This window comes from Lichenostomus cassidix, chromosome 19 (genome assembly GCF_008360975.1).
Source record: "Lichenostomus cassidix isolate B80296 chromosome 19, HeHo_3.0, whole genome shotgun sequence".
NCBI lineage: Eukaryota > Metazoa > Chordata > Aves > Passeriformes > Meliphagidae > Lichenostomus > Lichenostomus cassidix.
In genome coordinates, this window is record NC_139499.1 from 4,610,954 (window position 1) to 4,631,586 (window position 20,633).

The 20,633-nt window shown below is 43.7% G+C and overlaps 1 protein-coding gene across 6 annotated transcripts in view; it reads left to right on the plus strand.

Annotated features, from left to right (window-relative positions):
* Positions 1-20,633, plus strand: part of CUX1 (cut like homeobox 1) — a 243,080-nt gene that overhangs the window by 115,787 nt on the left and 106,660 nt on the right. For all 6 annotated transcript variants that reach the window (XM_085078063.1, XM_085078065.1, XM_085078066.1 and 3 more), the window contains exons 5-8: positions 13,334-13,471; positions 16,841-16,964; positions 18,859-18,935; positions 19,626-19,692. In XM_085078063.1, coding sequence (XP_084934189.1) covers positions 13,334-13,471; positions 16,841-16,964; positions 18,859-18,935; positions 19,626-19,692 — 406 coding nt within the window. The remainder of the gene's footprint in view (positions 1-13,333; positions 13,472-16,840; positions 16,965-18,858; positions 18,936-19,625; positions 19,693-20,633) is intronic.

A 20,633-nucleotide genomic window follows, 5' to 3' on the forward strand; every position in this document is an offset into this window, starting at 1 on the left:
TCACAGTACCCTGGTTTTACTTTACCAGTTATACCGTTTAAGGAGCACATTTCATGCATGATTCAAATAAAAATTCATTTTTTAATGTTTTAGTTTAATGATTAACTGGTTGAAAGGTCAGTGTTTTCAGATGCTCAGTCTGAGCTAAAAAATCTGGTTTTTTTATACTTTCCCATTCATAGCTGAGCAGTGCCCAGTGGCCAGTCCCTCTGTAGGGATGCAGGGACTCACCATGCTCTTCCTGGGCCACAACTGCCTCGAAATGTTGTTTTTAGGCTAGTCAGCTGTGGTCTGTGAGTCTTCCTTCATTTATTTCCTGCTCAGTGAGGTTCCACTGAGCACAGAGCAGCTCCCTGTGCCCACCCTCTCATGCCATGAGGAGCAGATAACTCAGAGTCCCAACCATCCCAGTTTTGCTGGCATGAGCAGTGTTGGGCATGGGATGGACACCCACAGCCTTGGGTTGCAAAGAAACCCCTCCATGAAAACATCCCCAACATTTCTGCAGCCTGGGAGTCCAGCAGTGAGCACTGGGCAGAGGCACTGCAGCCCCTCCAGCCCTGTATTAACACACAGCCCAGTTTCCTGCCATAATTTGGGAGCTGAGTAGGTTTGATTTGCAGCAGTCTGGCTTTTTTCACCCCCGAGAAGTGGTGTCAAACACGAGCTGTGTGGGATCCTCTGTGTGCTCTTGAGCACAGAGAAGCTTCTTTCTGCAGCCTGGCACAATCACAGGTGTTGGGATTGGAGCAGCAGATCAGACCAAAGCCTTGCAGGGCAGGTAGGATTTATATTTATGTCCCACATGTGCTGTCAAAATGGTGAGGGACTTTGTCAGGACTTCTTTGGAGGAGAAGGAGTTTTCTCTTTTCCTGCATTTGCAGGAGAAGAATTTCCAGCCCTGCTCCCACACCCCACAGCCTGTCTCTTGCCCTGCCATCCCCTGCACGTGCCTTATGTCACCTGTCACAGAAACATTTCTTTGATATTCTTAATACACAAAACAACTCCAGCCTGGCTGAGTTGGGAGTGCGATGGACATTTGGGATGAGAAATATCTGCAGGTTTGAGGACCATGCAGCCCCAAGAGGCACCAGTTTCAGGTTCTCCAGGAGGAGTGCAGCCAGTCTGCTGTAGCTGTGAGCAGGAGTAACAGATACTCCCAGTTTACAACACGCTGCAAGGAGAAGGAAAGCAGCCATGAGGAATGTGTGGCGCTGGTCTTTGTCACTCTGCCTCCTTGCATTGCTCTTTTTCATTTCCCTCTCGTCCTGTGCAGTCTGCTCCTTTGGGCAGTATCCATGGAGGGCTGGGTGGGTATCCATGGAGAGCTTTCCTTTCCTTTATAAACAACCATCAGTACTCATTTATCACTCGCTTTGCCTCCGTGTTCCTTTACATATCTTTTGACCTGTTCGTTTGGTATTTCAAATATTTAGGTACACTTTTAGCTCCCCAATCCTGCTGTGTTTTCTTTTCGGTGTGAGAAGGGAGAGATGATGTTTGGGGGAAGCTATGACTGGAATGCTGCAGAGTGGTTATTTAGCATTAAGCATCGCTGGTACATGACAAGGGTGCAATTTTATCAGACTTTCAATATCCTTTATAGGACCATATAATAATTGCAGCTGAAGTCTAATTCCCAGCAGCCAATTTTATGGTTCTTGAGGAAAGCGTGTATTTCTCTCCTCAGTAATAATGTGCACACTTTATATAATTAAAAAGGGCTTCTATTTTAATTTTACTATAAAATGATCTGTATTGAAACTCCAGCTACAGTGCTTTATGGATTCAGCAAAGTTTAATGATTTTCTTTCCTGACTTGACCAGAGTTTTCACTCAGGCTCACCAGTAAGGAATTTGTGGGAAGGGTGGTATTTTACTTGTAAATTTTCCTATGTACATCAGGGGGGTTTCTCTTTAAAAGATAAAACAGACCTTTTATATATCTCTCTCCAGCTTTATGATGCCGTTAAAATAGCATTATCATTGCTTTCTGCTGCAAAAATTTATCCTTCCTAAAGGAAAGTACATGTCAAGGAAAATATTTTGGTTTATGTACATTTATACAGCTGTAATTCTCACTCGGATCGTTCTGTCTTGCTTGAGACCGAACATTTTTAATTTCGTTCTGTCTTGCTTGAGACTGAACATTTTTAATTAATGGAATTAATTTTCTCATTTAATTGCCTTATTTTCAGTATGCAGTACAGAGCTAGGGAAAAGCGAATGCTGCCACATGAATTGCACTAATCAACAAGGCTGTCACAACTTACCTTTAAAAATAATGTGAATATATTTATTTTGAAGTAAAGGGAGGTTGCGTCTGTGTTTTGAGGAAGCCTTCTTCCATCTGTTCAAGAATTCCTTTGTCTTTAGTTCTGTGAAATAAGTGTATTATGTTAGCACCCTTGGCTTTTAGGGTCTTAATCTTGCAACTACTTAAAGTGAAATTGGAGCCTTGTTGTGTGTTTGGAGGAGTCGTGTTGCCTTGCAGAAAGAGTATTTTCATTTTTTCCCTAAAGCTTTAAAGGAAAAAATACTCAGCATTAAAAATACAAAATATTTTTATTTCAAAAAGGAACACTGTTCACGACTTTATTTTTTAAAAACAAAACTTCACTGTAATTTTCAAGTCAAACTTAAAATGTGGAGACTGAGTAAATGCCAGGTGTCAGTGTCTGGATAAAGTGGTTAAATAGAGTTTTCTTTCTGCTGGGTGGATCACTGCACTTACACCCAGTGCCACGGTGGATTTGCTCAGTGTTTTGTCCCAGTGTTGCTCCTGTGTGGGCAAAGAACAAACAATTCTGCCTTTAAACTCCAGCTCTGCTCTCTGGATGTGGCACAATTAAACCCAGTTGGGTTCAGTCCATAGAACAGGAAAAAACACGGAGTTTTTTCAGCATATGCACATCTGAGAGTGAGGGAAGGTTAATGCAAACTGTTTGCTCTTGGTTTGGAGGGGCTGTGCTGCCTTCTAGGGCTGAGCCACACATGGGTTTCGTTTCTCCTTAATGGGAATTTTCTCATCAGGAAACGAAACGACTCTTGGGGTGTAAAAGGGGATGTGTGTGTGGTTTTATTGGAGACTCTTCCCAGGTCTCTGCCATATAATGTGTTTTTAGCTCACAGGACCTGCTATCAAAGGGAAGTATAACAAAACAGAGAAGGTAAAAATAAGATTTTATTTTTTTTTAATGTGCCCTGTCAAAACAATCAAAAGCAATAACAGTGAAAGATGGCTGAAGTGGAAATTTTATCTTTCCCTTACTCCTTGCCACCATAAATTGCACACCCAGCCGTGGGGGCTGTGTCTCACAAAGGGTTTGAAGGAGGAGAAGGCTCATTCCAAAGGAGTTTTCCACACACCTATCACTACATGGAGTATTTTAGTTTACATGCCAGTTCAGCCTTGCAAATTCTTCTGCCCTGCATAGGGCGTTCTTTTTCCAGGGAATGGTTTAGCTGAGGAAACACGAAGTTCTTTTTGAATAAATTATCAATAAGCACTAAATAAGTGTGAAGGAAATACTTTTCAAGGCAGAAATGAAAATTATTTGCAGTGCTTACAGCTATCAGCCATTGCCTTTTGATTACTTAAAATTTACAACTCTCTCCAGACTTGCATTGCTGTTTGGGCTATGAGAAAATTCCATTTAAAGTGTATTTGATCAATGTCCTGAGGTTAAAGGTGATACAAGAAAAAAACAGGTTTGACTTGGGGTTTGGTTGGGGTTTTTCCCCCCCAGAAAAATTATCTGCTGCTTATGTTGGAGGTGATGTGTATTAAGTTGTTGTGTTTATGTGCGTCCTGTGATGGTTTTGGATTTTTTGGTACAGTGTAATGTTCAGCAGAAAGGTTAATGCCAGCCCTGGTAGGAAAGTCTGTATAATACAGATTTTTACAGACCCAGATGACTCATGATGTGCTAAAATTTCAAGCTAGGCACCCCCAGCCTTTTCTGCCTGTAGGGAGAGCTGGATGAGTGTAAATTTAGGGGATAAAAAAGAGAGGTGAAGGAAAAGAGGTTCACTCTAAGGGGCTGTGTGTTTAAGCACATCCCAAAGTAGAATAATAAAAAGATAGTTTGAAAAAGTTAATACTTAAAGCGCTCTTGTCTGGGATAATGGTTAATTGGTTGGCAAAACTGTCTAAAGAGCAAGATCAGGATATAGTAAACCCTTAGTTATATCGAGGCTGATCAGCACAGACCATTTTTGAGAAATGTTTGGTATCATTGCAGTGTGAAAAATTTTAGGCGGTTTCTCATTTGTTAATAATACATGTCAAAACTGTTACCCATTTCCCAATAAAATATACTGGAATAAAACAGAGGAGAGACCCATAAAATGAACAAGTTTATGTTTTTGCTGCCCTAGACTGTACAAGGGAAATGAATATTCATAGCGTGCCTTTTCTCAACCTTCGAGGGAAAAGAAAACAATATTGCAGTGAGTAGTCTCAGGGGGAAAGGAAGCAAAATGAACTTGCTCACGAACACAGAAGTGGCTCAGACACCCCTCAAACACAGCAGTCGGGTGTCTTTCTAAACACACTTGAAAATCTGATAAAATTAAGCAGAAAATTGAGCATAGTTAATACTTGAAAGAGTGAAAAGCCATAAACCCCCGTGGCTGCAGGCAGTGATTTAGCTGGTGAGTGGATCCCATCTGAAGCCAAAATCCTTGATGCTTCAGCAGCGTGTTTAGAACAGTAAAAAGAAGGAGTTGCACAGAGGAAATTCTGAAAGCAAAGTGTACCATAAAAAATTACGGACTGTAGAAATTCGGTGATTTTCCCCAAACTGTTCTGCAAGAAGTGCCTGAGGTGGGGGCGAGAGGAACAGTTTAAAGTCCCAGCTGCAGATGAGATATTTTGAGCAGAGTTCTGGTAGGGGCAGCAGCTGCCACCGTTTCGTTTTCCACAATATCCTGGATCGCCCGGGATGCTGCTCCATCCCGGGGGTAGTGCAGTGCTGAGGAATGTACAAGGAGCTGATAATCACTTCAGCCTCCTTCCCTGTGGGTTTGGGATGTGCAGTTTGGGATGTGTGCTGGAGGAGTTCATGCTGGAAGGGCAGCGCTGGTAGTGTTACTGCTATTTCCACACGGAGCACAAAGTCCTGGCCAGTTCCTGTCTTTAGAACTCATTCACTTTATCCTTCTGTTTTGAAGCCTGTGTCAAAATAACCGAAAATAGTTCTGCCACCTGAATGCTTGAAGTTGGGCTTGTCTGATCACATACTTTTTTTTTTTTCTCTCTAGTTTTTCTCGTTGAATTAATAATTGGATAAATTCCTTTGTAAAAGCCGGAATAAATATTCAGAGGAAGAAATATCCCTAAAGCATACAGTTTAAAAAATTTATAGTGCGGTTGTCAAGCCCTATTTGACTTGGTAGGCTGGAGGCACGGAAGGAAGAGGGGAGGTGCAGATAAGGGGAAGGATGCAGTGAATAGGAGCAGGAAGAATGTGCGGGGTGAGGAGATATCCCAGCAGATAACCCTGCGGGAAGGGGTTGTGTTCACCTGCAGGGTGTCACCGCAGCCCTTCCGAAGCTGTTGCCGCAGGGAGTGGAGTTAGAGCAGCCCCAAGGCTGGAGTGTGCTGGGGAGGAGGAATATTGGACTTTCCCGGTTGCAGGAATGTGAACTGGAATTAGAATAAACCCCAGCTTTCGGAGGGTTTAGTGCTAAGTCTGTTCAGAAGCTTTTTGGAGAAAGAAGGGATGAATGTGGCGAAAATGCTTTCAAACATAGTGGAAAGCTCTTGTTTCTTTTATAATCTCAAAGTAGGAGAAATGAAACTTGGAGTACGAGTGTTTTTTTTCTGTAAGTCTTCTTTGCACTGAGCTCGCTGTGTGAGCAAAAATTCCAGTGTCCTGGCTATTACTAGAACATTAACAAATTGGAGCCTTTTCACTTGCAGTGGCTTCTCTTGTAACTCATTAGGTTCCTTCTCAGCTGATACAGTGCCACAAAATACTGTACTGCCTATTATGCACACCCCACGTTTAATATTAAAAACTTTTCTGGGGATTTACTTTGATTACTCCTTCGAAAATAGAGGGAACTGCAGCGCAGTTCATGAAGGAGTCAGGCATTTACTCTGCCTTACGTGATTTTTTTTTTTTATATTAGAATAGTGACGCATCTCAATCTGGGGCAGGAAAGAGCATCTTTCTAGCAGTAACCATTCCCGAGCTGGGAGATAAATAAAGGACGTTTTTAAATAATAACCCACAAAATGTAAGGACCACACTGTGGGAGGGATCTATATGATTGTGGTCACATAGCCTGTATAGCATCCCGTGTTGTTTCATTTAACCCTGCAAGCTTTGGAGAACTTGTGCCGTGATTAATGGGGAGGAAAGGCGCCGGTCTGCTGCCGCTCCCCCGGCTCCATACAGGGGGGTCCCATCAGTCTGGCTTTGCTGCTTCCAGAGGTCGGCAGAATTTGGGATTCAGCTTTTTTTTTCTGGTAAGGAAAATGAGAGTCCCTCACCCTCTTGTGGGCACTTTGAATTCCCCGGTACAGCCTGCACAGAACGCTCTGACAGCCAGAGGGTGAGGAGAATGCTGTTAAAAAGTGGGAAAAATATAAAAGGAAGACACAGATCCCAGTCCTGTGGGATGGGGGAGTAAGAAAATATGTATAATTCTTGATTGAAGGAAGAAGCTTTTCATGGTTTTTATGAAGTGAGGAGTTGGAGAGATGATGAGCTTTGTTTCAAATGGAATTACGGCTATAACTCTTCTGTCCCTGGGCTACCAGAGTCATAGGGGAACGGGAGCAAAGCTATCATTTATTCCATGAAATCTTTGTCTCAGTCTCTCTAGGCTATTTCAATTTACCCCTGAAATTTCTGGGGAATAATTAATGAATTAATTAAGTATGCTGTGAGGTGTTTGAATATTCAAAAGCTACAATGTAATTATTATTTTTTCTAAAACACACTTTTGGGTTATTTTCAGGCACGCTGTCTGCCACGAAAGCAGTTTGTGCATCAGAAGCTCATGGAGCTTCTCCATGTCTGTAATCCAGCAGGATTCTCCATCAGGAATGCTCCCTGCAAAGAGCAGCGTTGCATTTAGGAAGGGGAAAAACTTCCCTTTACTTCGTGACTGAAGTGTTGTGACAGTAGGGCTGAACTCGTAGCTCTTTGAAAAAGTTAAATCTCATTAATAAAGTTGTGTTTAAGGAGGATTATAATTTTTTCCCCCTCCCTTATCGTGATCACCGAGAGCTTTGCTTACAGCAGGGCTTGGGCAACAGAAACTCAGTCGCGTTGAAAGAGACGCCTTGCCTTCCATGAATTATTTTTAGATCCCAACCTTAGGAAACACATTTCCAGTGATATAAATTATTAATTGCCCCTGTAGTTCTGGCACTGTTTCATAACTTGCTTTCTTATCGTTTCCAGTGTTACAGGCCTGTAAATGAACAGGGAGGAGGGGGGTTATTAAAAGGCAAGTCCTTTGTTTTGGAAGAGGCTCTTCAGGAGCTCCATGTTCTGATAGCAAAGGAATAGATTCAAGGTGAAAGAGAAGGGGTTTAATTTAGATACCAGGAAGGAATTGTTCCTGTGAGGATGTTGAGGCCCTGGCACAGGGTGCCCAGAGAAGCTGTGCTGCCCCTGGATCCCTGCAAGTGTCCAAGGCCAGGCTGGACAGGGATGGTGGAAGGTGTCCTTGCCATGGCAGAGGTGCAGCGAGATGAGCTTTAAGGTCCCTTCCAACCCAAACCATTCTGTGATTCTGTGATTTCTATGAATATATTTTGTGATTAAGCAGGGAGCAAACCTCGGGCCGGGCAGAGCGGGGCTCTGGGCCCTCCTGCGGCCCCGTTGGGGTCTCACGGCACGGAAAATCCCCGCTGTGGTGGTTTTACAGCGAGCGCGGAGCTCCAGCCCCGCAGCGGCACCGCCCGATCCCCCGCGCCGATCCAGGCCGCGCTTTGCCGCTCTCCCCGCGCTGCGGGCCGGGCCGGCCGGGGGAGCCTGCGGGGTCCGGGCGGTCACTGCGGCTCCGGACAGCACCTCCGGGGGCAGGGCAGCCCCTCTGGGGGTCCCTGCGGTCACCCCATGGTCCGGACAGCACCTCCGGGGGCCCGGGCTGTTGGTCCGGGGCTTCCTCCGGGGCTCTTCGGTCACTCTCGGTGCTCCCTCCCGGTGCTCCCTCACGGCGGGGCTGGCGGAGCCCGTTCCTCAGGACTGCTCCCGCCGAGCAGCGCTCCGCAGCCCGGGGGTTAAATGGACATATTCGTATAAATATATATGGGGAGAGAGGGTAATTCGGCCCCGCACGCTGTAAATTGTACATTTAAACAATGACACGGTTTTTCCACTCCGTTTGGCAAACCCCATCAGCCCCTCGGTGTTGTCACCTCACCCCCTCACGGCAGCATCGGCCGAAGGGTTAAGCATTAACTTTAAACATTCCCCGTCCCGCAGGAGCTCCTTTTCCGTGAGCCGAGGTGGGCTTTTCCCCCCTCTCCTTAAATAACGAGGGTGGTCCCAGCATACTCTATATCGAGACAGCTTTTCATCAGTTGCTCATCAGCATGCTAATTGCTGTATGACTAATTATGCCCTGAATTCCAGTTGATTTTCTTAATGAGACAGCTGGGTTAATTATGTAATCGTATGATTACATTAGCCCAGAGTGCCCTGGCGCAAAGGAAGGCGGGCAGGGGATGGCACCGGGCAGGGGACAGCCGTGGTCACAGTGACCGGGGAGGACAGCCCTGGGATGGGTTAGGGAGAGGAGAGCTGTGCCTTCCTCCAGCCCGCGGTGTGAACACACCGGGATGGGTTAGGGAGAGGAGAGCTGTGCCTTCCTCCAGCCCGCGGTGTAACACCGGGATGGGTACGGGATAGGAGAGCTGTGCCTTCTCCCAACCCGCAGTGAGGGAGGAATGGGGGCTCAGCGACACAAGTCGCTTGGGAAGTTCAGGTGGTTATTGATGGATCTGTTGTGTGTTTGGGGTTGAGGTTGGCTTTGGGCTGAGCGATGTGGAGTGGGTTAAAGAGTCGTAGAATATCCTGAGCTGGAAGGGACCAACAAGGATCATCAGTCCAACTGCCTGCACAGTACAGCCCCAGAAATCCCACCCTGTGCCTGAGTGTGTTGTCCAAACCCTCCTGGAGCTCTGGCAGCCTTGGGGCTGTGCCCATTCCCTGGGGAGCTGTTCAGCGCCCCACCACCCTGTGGGGAAGAGCCTTTTCCTGATACCCAAGCTAGACCTCTCCTGGCACAGCTCCAGCCATTCCCTTGGGTTCTGGTCACTGAGAGCAGAGATCAGAGCTGCAGACCCCATGAGTATGCTCTCAGTCTCCTCCAGCTGAGCAAACCAAGTGCCCTCAGCCCCTTCTCATACGGCCCCTCCTGACCCTTCACCTTCTGCATCTTCACCCTCCTTTGGACACTCTCTAACAGCTTTATATCTTTCTTACATTATGATACTCAAAATTGTACCTGAGATAGGGAGGGGCTGCCCCATGCAATGCATAGTTGGGGCAAAATCTATCTTGTGCTTTCTTTTAAAATTGTTTGTGAAGTCAGTCCTTTACATGCATAAACAGCAGGGGAAAAAAAAAAGGGTTCTCTTGAGCTGCTATTCAAAAAAGATTCATCGTCAGGGCAAGTGTGTGGTGTGAGAACAGCCGGAGAGGTGTTGCTGCGGCTGCGTCGCACCAGCTCGTTTGATGTGGAGTATTAACTGCTATAAAAATCACAGCGCATTTGTAACATTAATCGTTCTCACGTCTGTGTCCACTGAGACGTGTCCATCCTCCTCCTTTGTGGGGACAGACGCTCCTCTTCGAGGGGACAGCGTGGTGTGTCCCAGCAGTGAGCACGGGGATGTGCCCAGAGCTCTGCAGTCGCGGGGGAAGGAGAGGCTTTGCAGATCCCGGGTTTGAAATTCGGCAGTTTCTGTTTCTCCTGTGGTAGCGGGGAGGAAACCTGGGCAGGGATCGGATCCAGATGTGCTGGGCTGCCTGCAAACACAGGATGCAGGGGGCTTCTCTGTGGGTATGGCGTGCAACAAGTGGATTAGGAAAAATGAGCAGAATAGGAAGCAGGAGAGAAAAAAACGCACTAAATTTAGTGTAAAAGTAGACGTCTCAATTTACTCTTGGGCAGTAATGATCTTGCAAAACGCTTCTTCAAGTTCTGGATGATCAGATCCCTTTTACCAATTTTCTCATTTTTTTTATTTATCCTGTGCCTAGCAGGGATTCTGGACTTTGACAAGAGAAAAGTCAAAGCAAGGGAATAACGTGTGATGAGTTTTCCACGTTTCAGTGTTTAGCGAGGTGATTTTTCTCTTTTACAGACCACAGAAAGGGCATTTCCTTCACGGCCTCCCTCCCTAAGCCACGGCCAGTTGAGTTTTTTGAGCCATGTATGCCTGTTGTTTGTGTAATGAATCGAAAGTTTTGGTCCATTGCTTGTTTAAAAATTCAGTGACCTCCTGTTAAATGACATGAAACATACTTTGCAAACCTGGTTAATATAAAAAGGTATGCTTTTCCATGCATGCGTGTGTTGGGAAAAGGAGAGTATTTTTATTTATTTTTAATCCACTCCACTCAGGTAAGAAAAAAGGCATTGTGACTGTAAGGTTTATACTTGTTCCAGGTTAATTGGTGTTTATAAATACTCCAGAAATAACAGGTTTTTAGGTTTTTCAAGCTAAAAGAGCATGTTGAAGCTTGCCATGAGAAATTATTTTTCTCTCTGCCCGAAATGTCTTGGTTGGTCATTTTCTTGTCACACAGTGATTAGTTTTCTTTAATGCAATTTATAAAAACTAAGTCTGAGGTGCTTCACCCGTGGGTTTTTTACATGTCCTCCAGCATTATTTGGTGGCTGCAGGCCATTAGTCCTTCAAATAGGCTCTAGTGAAGTTTGAAGTTTAATGCGCAGAGACTTTTTTTACATTTTGTTTGTTCTGCCACTGTTTTGCTACTTGAACATTAACCTTTAATAGAGCTAAATTAAATATACATGTCCTGATGAATAATTATGAGATTGCAAGCATTTTCATTTTGTACATAAAGCTTCTCAGGGATTGCAAATTTGACTAAAGGTTTAGTCATTATTCACTTTCTAATGCCCATGTTATTTTTGTCTTCTAATTCTTTACCGATTTCAATATAAAAAGCCCTGTGTATTAGGAGCAAAATACCTCTTGTGGGTGTCCCAGCTTTTTACAATGGGTGTGTTAAAATCAGGGTGGGGAAAAGTGCACCCACAATTTTGTCAAGTTGGGTTTCTTTCATCATGGCACTTTAATGCTATTTCATAGAAATACCCATAGCTGAAGCTTAAGATGCCAGGGCTGATAGAATTCGTGGTTCCCGTAACAATTTAAGACGTGGCTGGAGTGAGACAATCCAGCCTTTCTTCCTGCTCAGCAGATGAATGTCCCGGGCTGGCTCTTTGGGGGGAATGCTGAGCTGCAGGAGTGTGACAAAATGGTCCTAGCGGAGGAAGGTCACAGACCTCCAGGGGAGCAGGGGGATGTTGTGACAGCCCACACCGTAATTGGACCATCCATAAATACTGCAGAGCCTTCAGCTCGTGCTACCGCTGCCACTTCAGCTCTGGGTTTAATTCCTTACCTGTACACCCCTGTCTCTGCCACAATAACATTTTAAGTTTGATTTATTATAAATATTTTAATACCGATAATAATAACGAAAAGTATTTGGCCTAAAAAGCATAAATGAAAAAGCTATGTAGTCATAAACTATGTATGTACAGAGAACAGATGACAAGCAACCTAGATTTTGTATTATGAACAGGGTAATGCCATAAGCTGTTGAAGAACCGGAGTAACAAAATGCAGCAGGCTGCTACTTAGAATGTCTCTGAGCTCAACATAACCCAGTGCTATTCTTTTATAAACTATGCAACAACGCTGGCATATTGAAAAAACACACAGGCTCATGCTTAATGTGTTAACAGAGGTACAATAGACTTATTATGTGTTTCCAGAGACTGGAACTGAGGGTGGTCTGAAAAATTAATGACTGTGGTGGTTGAAAATTAAGTGAACTCCCTAATATATACTGTTGTTGATCCACTGAGTTTGGTGTTTAGCATTCCTCAACAGGAGACTAAATCTTTGCAGCCATTTCACAAGAGATGCTGGCGCCCACAGCAGAAATATATTCAATAATCTTTTAAAAGTCCATCACACTCCGGAGTTTTCCTGTCCTGTCTGGGAAGAAGTCCCAGAGTAAATCACACGTGCACATGTCAGGTGTGTGCTGAGAAACCTCTTTACCAGAAGGGGATGAACATCAGAGGATTAATACTGAGAGCACATTTGATTTTTAGTGCAAGAAAAAGGGAGATCCAAACCCAAGGTTCATGGAATTGATTACATCTACACAACGTTTCTGACTATTATTGATCTGTCAATTAGGAAAAGTCCCCCTCACATGTCCATGGTCACATAACCTGTTTGGGCTCCACTGTGCAGGAGGGCACAGTTTCCTTCAGAAATTCACTCCTACTCAAGCAGAGGCATGGGAGGGACAGTAGCTATCAGTGAGCTGTGCAGCTTAATTGCTTTTCACCCTGAAATTCTCATTTTGCAATCAAAAATGTGAAACTTCAAACTCTCACGTGCCTTCCTGTCAAGAATGTCTGCACCCAGGAACACTGTCCTATGGATGAATGCCAGGATGAAGGAGGCATATCCCAATTTCATGGAATCCCAGAATGGTTTGGATTGGAAGGCACCTTAAAGCTCATCCAGTTCCACCCCTGCCATGGCAGGAACACCTTCCACTATCCCAGGCTGCTCCAAGCCCTGTCCAGCCTGGCCTTGGACACTTGCAGCGATCCAGGGGCAGCCACAGCTTCTCTGGGAAACCTGTGCTGGGACTTCCCCAACCTCACAGCCAGGAATTTTTTCCCAGTATCCCATCTAACCCTGCCCTCTGGCAATGGGAAACCATTCCCTGTGTCCTGTCTCATTCATCCAGAGTCTCTGTCCAGCTCTCCTGGAGCCCCTTTAGACACTGGAAGGGACTCTAAGGTCTCCCCAGAGCTTTTTCTTCTCCCAACTGAACAACCCCAGCCATCTCAGCCTGTGTCTGTATTTTAAGGGAACATAGATATAGAATGAAATATTTCTGTGTTTTTGAAGTTTGCAGGAGATACGATGTGAGGAATGTACAGGGCTGTTAACTCAAAATAGGGTCCTGCTGGCATCAAAATGGGTATTGATAGAGAAAAAAGGATGCTTGGGCTCTGAACTGCTTGGGTCACAGAAGTGCTCCTGTTACATTTTATTTTACTGTTTCTTTTCCAGATCCGGTTCCAGCCTTGGATTTAGGACAGCAGCTTCAGCTGAAGGTTCAACGGATGCACGATATTGAAACAGAAAACCAGAAACTTAGGGAAACTCTAGAGGAATACAATAAAGAATTCGCCGAGGTGAAAAATCAGGGTAGGTTGCAAACATATTATCAGCTTTTAATGTACACTGAAATCTGAAGACTTGAATTTTCAGGGATTGAATTCAGTTCTATTTCTTAGAGGTAGAGTTGACAGTAGCATTGCAATTCAGTGTAGAAAGTACAATAGTCTATTACAGCCACTTCTGTATTTGTGTGTGTAGATATAGCTGTGGGCAGACTCTTCAGATTTCTTTTAAAGTTTCATCTACTGTAGCAGCAAGTCAGGGGATGGAGTTGTTATTCTGCATATTTGGTTGTAGCCTTCAGCACTGAAAATTACACCTGACTGACGTTATTTGTGACATTTTATGAGAGGCAGTGCTGGTGCTGACATCAAGCTGAACGTGGGTGTTGGTGCTTGTGGGATGTGAAGCTTTGCACAGACGAACACAAAAATTCAGTATTTTATACCCACATATGAATCTGTACAAAATGGAACTTTTTCTGTACTGTTTTTCCTTATCTAAATGAACTACTGGAGTACATTCAGCATATGCACTTTATTTTTACTCTAGAGACTATCCATGGAGCAATGTAAATACAAGCTATTACTGCTAAATTATTTAAGTTTTAATGAGACTAAAGTACATGAAAATACATTAAAATCTCAGTGAGATTTAAAGCCTGTTAGCTTCAAGACTGTTCAAGTTTTCTTGTGATTCAGAATAAAGTTTCCTGCACCAGGAAACAAAATACTCTCAGCTGTACGTCTAGTTGCCAACCCATGGGACTTTTCATTTCCATCTTTAATGCCCAGTTCTGGATGGTAGAAAGGTAAATTGTCTTGGCATTTGGGAAAAAGGAGATTTTATTTTTTATATTCCAGAATTGTTGTACCCAAGTAACATTTGAAAGCTGCGTTAGCAACTAAGTTGACTTTGTTACATCTCTTTTTTGGCTGATGAAGGAACATATATGCAGTTACATATTTTGAAATGTATTTTGTTTTAAGGTAGAGGGTGTGACCTCTGGAGAGGACAGGTATCAGCATGCCAGGATTAGGGCTGGACTGCAGGAGATGTCATGTTGGAGCTGTAGTGCTCTAAGCAAGACAGTGTTTTTTGCTGGAAATGTACAATCATTGCACTTCACTGTGCAGAGTTTTCCTGAGGCTGTGCATCCAGCACATCCAAGCATGACATAGGGGTTCATCCCACAAAGTGGAAAAGCTCTTGACTTCTAAATTTTTTTGCTGCAACCACTCATAACTGGCATTTTTGATTTTCCCTGGTGTGCTGGAACTTCCTTTCCATTTTCCCCCCTGTAGCCTTTGTGTTGTTTTTCACTCCAGTGCAGTAGTTTCACTCTGAGTTTCAAACAGGGATTAATAAGCTATCCAGGGAAAAGGCTGCTGTTAGCTAAGGGTACTTTGATCAGTTAATCTCTTTGTTTGGAGGGCTGGTATGAGCTATACAGTGCCTTCTGTAAGAACTTCTTCCAAAACTGGTATAAGTGGCAGTGCCTGACAGGCTGGAGCTGACCTGAGCACTGAAGAAAGCACTTGGTGCTTCAAGCAGTGTAGAGGATTCAGCTGTGCTTGTCTAACACATCTATTGTTAGGTGTTTAAAGGTAAAATCAGATTTTATTACAAAAGTTATGTCTTTCCCCATATTGTGCACTTCTTGCGTTCTTTTTTGTAGTTCTGTTTCCTTTTAAAATTAGACACTGAAACTTAGTCAAGATGCAGTTTTGTGCATTTCCATGAGGTTCTTTTGCTCTCTGCTTCTCCATATCCATACCTGAATATTTCTGCAGATTTATATCTCACACTACCTGGAGCAGAGGTGTCCCCAGAGCAGAAAGCAGCACCCTTAGTCCATAGGAATGAACATCCTGTTGTCTGTGCAAAGGAGTATCCTTTGCTTATTCAGGAAAAGACCAGAATTTGTATGACTTCCCAGATCTCAGAGAAGAATTTCCCTTTGCTGAAGAAAAAAAAGAAGTGACGTGTCCTTTTCACGGCCTGTTACTCAGTAATGAGCCTCAGCTGATTTCTGCACAGCCAGCAAAATCCTGCTCCTTCAGGCAGAGGCAGCTGCTTTGCTGGCAAGCATTTTTACCACTCTTCCCCCTCTTTTTTGTGGTCACAGTGGCCCAAGCTGCCTTTGGTAGTGCCCAGACAGCAGATCATGTCACCAGCTACCTCCTGTCTGCTTTACATCTCCCTGCTCGACTCAGCATGTGGATTTTGAAAGGATCACGTGTGGGTTTGTGTGATATTGCTGAGGTTTTTTTTTCCCCAAGCCCATAGGGTTTATTTTTCATATTAAGGTTTGTCTTCCTAGGATGTTTCTGCAGAATATGGAACTTTTTATGTCCAAAAGTTTTTCTTTTTTCCTTAAGTATTATTAATGGTATCTTTTAACAAGCTGATGTCTTTAACCCTCCCTGCATCCCAGTGTGACTACACTGAACTGTGTTGCTGCTGCAACTCTTCTGGCAGTCCAAGGCTTTTTCCAAATTCCATTATTGTTACAAAGCGCACTCTGCTGAATGTCCTGCTTTTCCTCTGGTGAGCCCTATAAGGATTCCGTCCTTTCCTGTGGGTGGGATCACAGGGCTTTCACATAGGAGCAGATCAGAGCACGTAAGGAGATGCTGAGCTGTGGCTCTGCAGGTCTCTGAATCTGCCCTCATCCACTGCTGGGCATGGGGAAATGCAGGAGAGCTCCTTTATTTGAAGGAACAATTCTGCAAATTCCCTGGAAGGCTGCAAGTGCCTCGGAAAGTTAAAATAGTTGATGTTTGTTTATAAATCCCAGTGTGGATGACGAGGCAGTGACAGCAACTGGGACATGCAGAGCTCCAGTGCCTGCTGTGAATGCAGCAGTTGGATTTCTCATCAGCTGGGAAGCAGAACAGAGCTGTATCCCAGATATGTGTTCAATTAGTGTGAGATTGCATCTGTGCATGGACCATAGTGGAACTGCCTCTTTATGCATGAGCACAGTTAGGTGAATTAAGTGTCCTGTGTGTAAATGCATACTTAAACCTACACTGGGACTTTATTAATCTTCACTCAGCACTGAGCTAATTTTAGGCTAGTCAATAAGGTGATATTATATTTTACAATTGATTTTTTTTTCCGTTCTTTTTTTTGAAAAAGTCATGTTAGAGGAGCCTTCTTCACTCTGCTTTCCAGCAAACTCCATTGATCCTTCTCAACCTAAACACTTAAAGTTCAATTTAACATTTAGGGAGTAAAAGGTCTCCAAAGGGACTCATATCCATTGATTTTGTGTCAGAGTTGAAGAGCTAAAGTTTAAAACACACTGAGCCTACAGGGTAAAGCAAGCCTTGTGTTGTGGAACCACGTGGAGCTGTGTAAACTCATTCTTCCCCTATTGTTTTCCTGCAGAGGTTACAATAAAAGCACTTAAGGAGAAAATCCGAGAATATGAACAGACCCTGAAGAACCAAGCGGAGAACATAGCCCTTGAAAAGGAACAAAAGTTACAAAATGATTTTGCAGAGAAGGAGAGGTGAGTGTGTGTTTGGCTCTGGGTATTGGGGAGGAGGAGAGAGGTATTTTTGTGTTTAATCTTCCCAGCCAGGACAGCTCATCTATTGAGTGATTCTGGCGATTTATGTGTTTGACACAGAATCATTTGATACTCAACTTTGCCCAGAAAAACAATCGGGAGAGTGTGGAAGCCAAACAAGGACAGATTGTCTCTTCTCCCTGGTGTGCTGGGGGCTGTCATGTTCAGGAGGGTGCAAACCTGCTTTGATTCCTCCCTGGCTGCCCTGTCCTCTGTGACACCAATCTGTCTCCATTAGCCAGGCTAATTCCTTGTGTGTCACACAAAGGTGGCACAGGCTCTGCTCTCTCTCTGGGGGAGATGAGCCACTGCAGCCACAGCCTGGGCCACAGAGACATCACCCCTACTCCCCTGGGAATGGCTGGGAGAGGGGGTGTCTTCCTGAATTATCCTGGAAGGATTTGTACCTTCCTACATGCCAAAATTAAGATGAGTTTTAATTATTTATTGCTGAATTTTTTAAAACATTTTGGATGCATTTCTGATCTTTTGCAAACGAGCAGGGAACGTTTGAATCTTGAGATTGGTGGGAAAATAAATCAGGCAGGAGGAAAACCAAGGGGCTAAAGAGGGAGTTCTTTCAGGCTGCATTCCCTGCCTTGAGAATTTATTTCTCCCGTGGAGCAATAACACTGAAGCTATAATATGTTCAACACAGCGTGGAAAAACCTTCAGTTCACGTGAGCTTTTTAGTTGGAGGGTTGGTTGTTTAAATTCAGGGCTGAGTGGGGAGAACCTACCAGTGAATGCAAAGCTTTTTTTTAATTCATCAATACCTGCGGTTGCTTTTTGATAAATAGTGGCTTTACCAACTGCAATTTCAATCTACTTAAAAATAAAACAAAATAGCAGGCCGTGGAATGCATATAAAAGTGTGTGAGGTTTCAAAATATATGGTTCAGTATGAAGGGAACTGACGCATGATTCTTGCTATAAATAGTTATTAACCTGGTCAGCAGTGTTGGAGAATAAATTTATGCACCCTATGGAGTGCAGGCAGGATGCTGGTAGTTTCATAAGCCATTTCACAATTCTGAGATCTGCAGAATATCCTAAAAGCAGTGTTGTAAAAAGCACAGCTCCTGGGAGATGTTGGAGCAGCTCTTTTCAAAGATGAGTTTTATAACTCCTGCAGCCTGGCCCTTAGCAAGGGGTGCAGTGGCTGCGTGGCCAGATGATGTAAAAACGAGTCTAGCTGACACAGAAAACAAAATGTTGCCTGTGGATGTAAGAAATGTGAGCATATTAAAGTTTTGCTCGTGTTCTGTAGCAAATATCACTGAAATTTGTTTTGAAATATGTGTGTTTTCTTAAAGAGTAGCTAATAATATTGCTGCATTTGGCACCCATTACAGCTCTGATGAAACAGCTGCTGCATCTATTCACTCTATCAGTTATGGCAACAAATTCCTTCATTATGACACTAAAATGGAAATGTATCATTCTTCTTGTACTAACTTTGTACAACAGAGGGTGCTTGGTGACAATTTTCTCAATGTGTGTGACATTTCCAAAACAAATTATGCTCAAGACAACCTTCCACTGAAGTTGTCATTTATATAGCAGTCAACTCTTGTATAATGTTCACAGCTTATGTTATGAGGTGGCTACACTGTTAAAATTTTAATAAGTGGGACCACAAAGTAGGAACAGCATCTCACAACCTGCCAGGATTTATGGGTCCCACGGAAGCACCTCTAGCCTGGGTGGTGTTGGCAGTTGTCTGATTCCAGTTGAGATGTTTGATCTCTCCATCCTCCAAATCTGCAAGGCACAAGTGAGTTGTTTGACGTGATCCTGAGCTCTGCTCTCACCTCCCCTCTCCCCTTCACAGGAAATTGCAGGAGACACAGATGTCGACAGCCTCGAAGCTGGAGGAAGCTGAGCACAAAGTTCAAGCTTTGCAAACAGGTTTGGCATCACTTTTGTGACTTATTCCAGGTGGGAGGACAGGGATTGTTGGGTGTGTCAGGGCTGGGTGTGCAACAGTTCTTGGAGTGCAGGGAAGTCCAGCAGAGCTCCAGTGTGCTTTGTGAATCAGAGCAAATACTCAAGTTGCAGCCATGGAGCACAACAGAACCAGAGCATCCCTGGAATTACAGCAGGCCATGGAACTTGCCATCCCTGTGTGTTCTGGTTCTACACAATTCCAAACTGTGATAAATATCTGTACTGATCTGTGTGAACCCCTGTTGCTATGACTTGCTATAAATTTTCATCTCTGCATGCTTCAGAATTCCAGGTCTGGACACATTTGGCTTTGTTTGCTATGAGAACAGAAGAAATTTTATTCCCTGAACTATTGCAATAAGTGTTTCAAAGGAATAAGCAGTTTAGCTAGCTTAATAAGGAATTAATAACATCGAGCTTGGTGAAGCAGAAACTGGGAATTTTTGCAATGTAACAAACACTATAAGAAATTGTGAAAAAAGGTCAAAACCTTATGAGTTTTTTTTTAAGCCATAATGGTTTGCCTAGGTAGAAGGATAAAGGTGAGGAGGTGTACAGCTTTATTTTTTTTTCATCAGGAGATGTATAGCCTTATTTTTGACTGAATACTGCTATTTCAGTACTGTAATGCTTCATGTTTATGCCTTTTAGCCTTGGAAAAAACCAGGACAGAACTATTTGATCTGAAAACAAAATACGATGAAGAAACTACTGCAAAGTAAGATTTCCCTGTTTTCTTTCTCTGTCTTCCTTCAGGGTATCACTGAATTTTTTGTTTTGCGTCTGTCTGTTGGAGACAGACGAGATGAGGGAGGCTCAGGCATCCAAGTTTTTTGGAAAACATGGTCATAATTTGGCCTCCTATGGAGAGATTGTTAGTTTTCATATTTTCTTCCACCCAACTAGATACTTCTCCTGGCACACATGCTGCTGCATTCCTGGTTTCGTTCTCAGGTGCTTCATCTGTGTATCTCTTATCTCTTGTGTTTTATTTAGAAATAGGGCAATTTCAGAAATAAGGTATTTACTGTGATCTTCCCATCTTGGTGAAAATAAAGCTTCATTTAGTAAAGGATTTCTGTTTCACTCTTAGGCACCCTGGTTTTTCTGTATTTGGGGTAGCAGTCCTTGCTCTGCCAGGTTCACCCCTAATTACAGAGAGTAGCATTTGTGGCAGATTTTTGTTGTTTTCAAGTAAAACATGAAGGTAGTCTTTAAAAGTATATATTCTTGTCTTCTTAATGGCTACTGTTTCCAATTATCCTCTGGTTTTATTAACAATCAGGGCAGGGAACAACAAAAGAGACAGACTGCTGCTGGTTTCCTTTGAACCCTTCATATTTAAGGAAAGTTAATAATGAGAAGGAATTCTCATGATCAGCAGGATTAAGCACAGAGTCATTTCTGTGTCTGGAAATGGGATGGGAATGAAGAAGCCTTTTCAGATGGCTGGGAAGGGTTGGCACTCAATGCCACCTCCCTGTGCCCACTGCCCAGTCAGACTGGCACCAATTCTAAATTTCTTACCCGTGTTTCTGTGACTGTTGAGAATGTTATCCCCCACTGAGGACCTGGGGAATCTGGAATCTGGATTTTGGAAATCTCACAAAATTCAGTCCATGGCAGTTAACAATCAGCACTTGGAGTTCTTCAAGCACC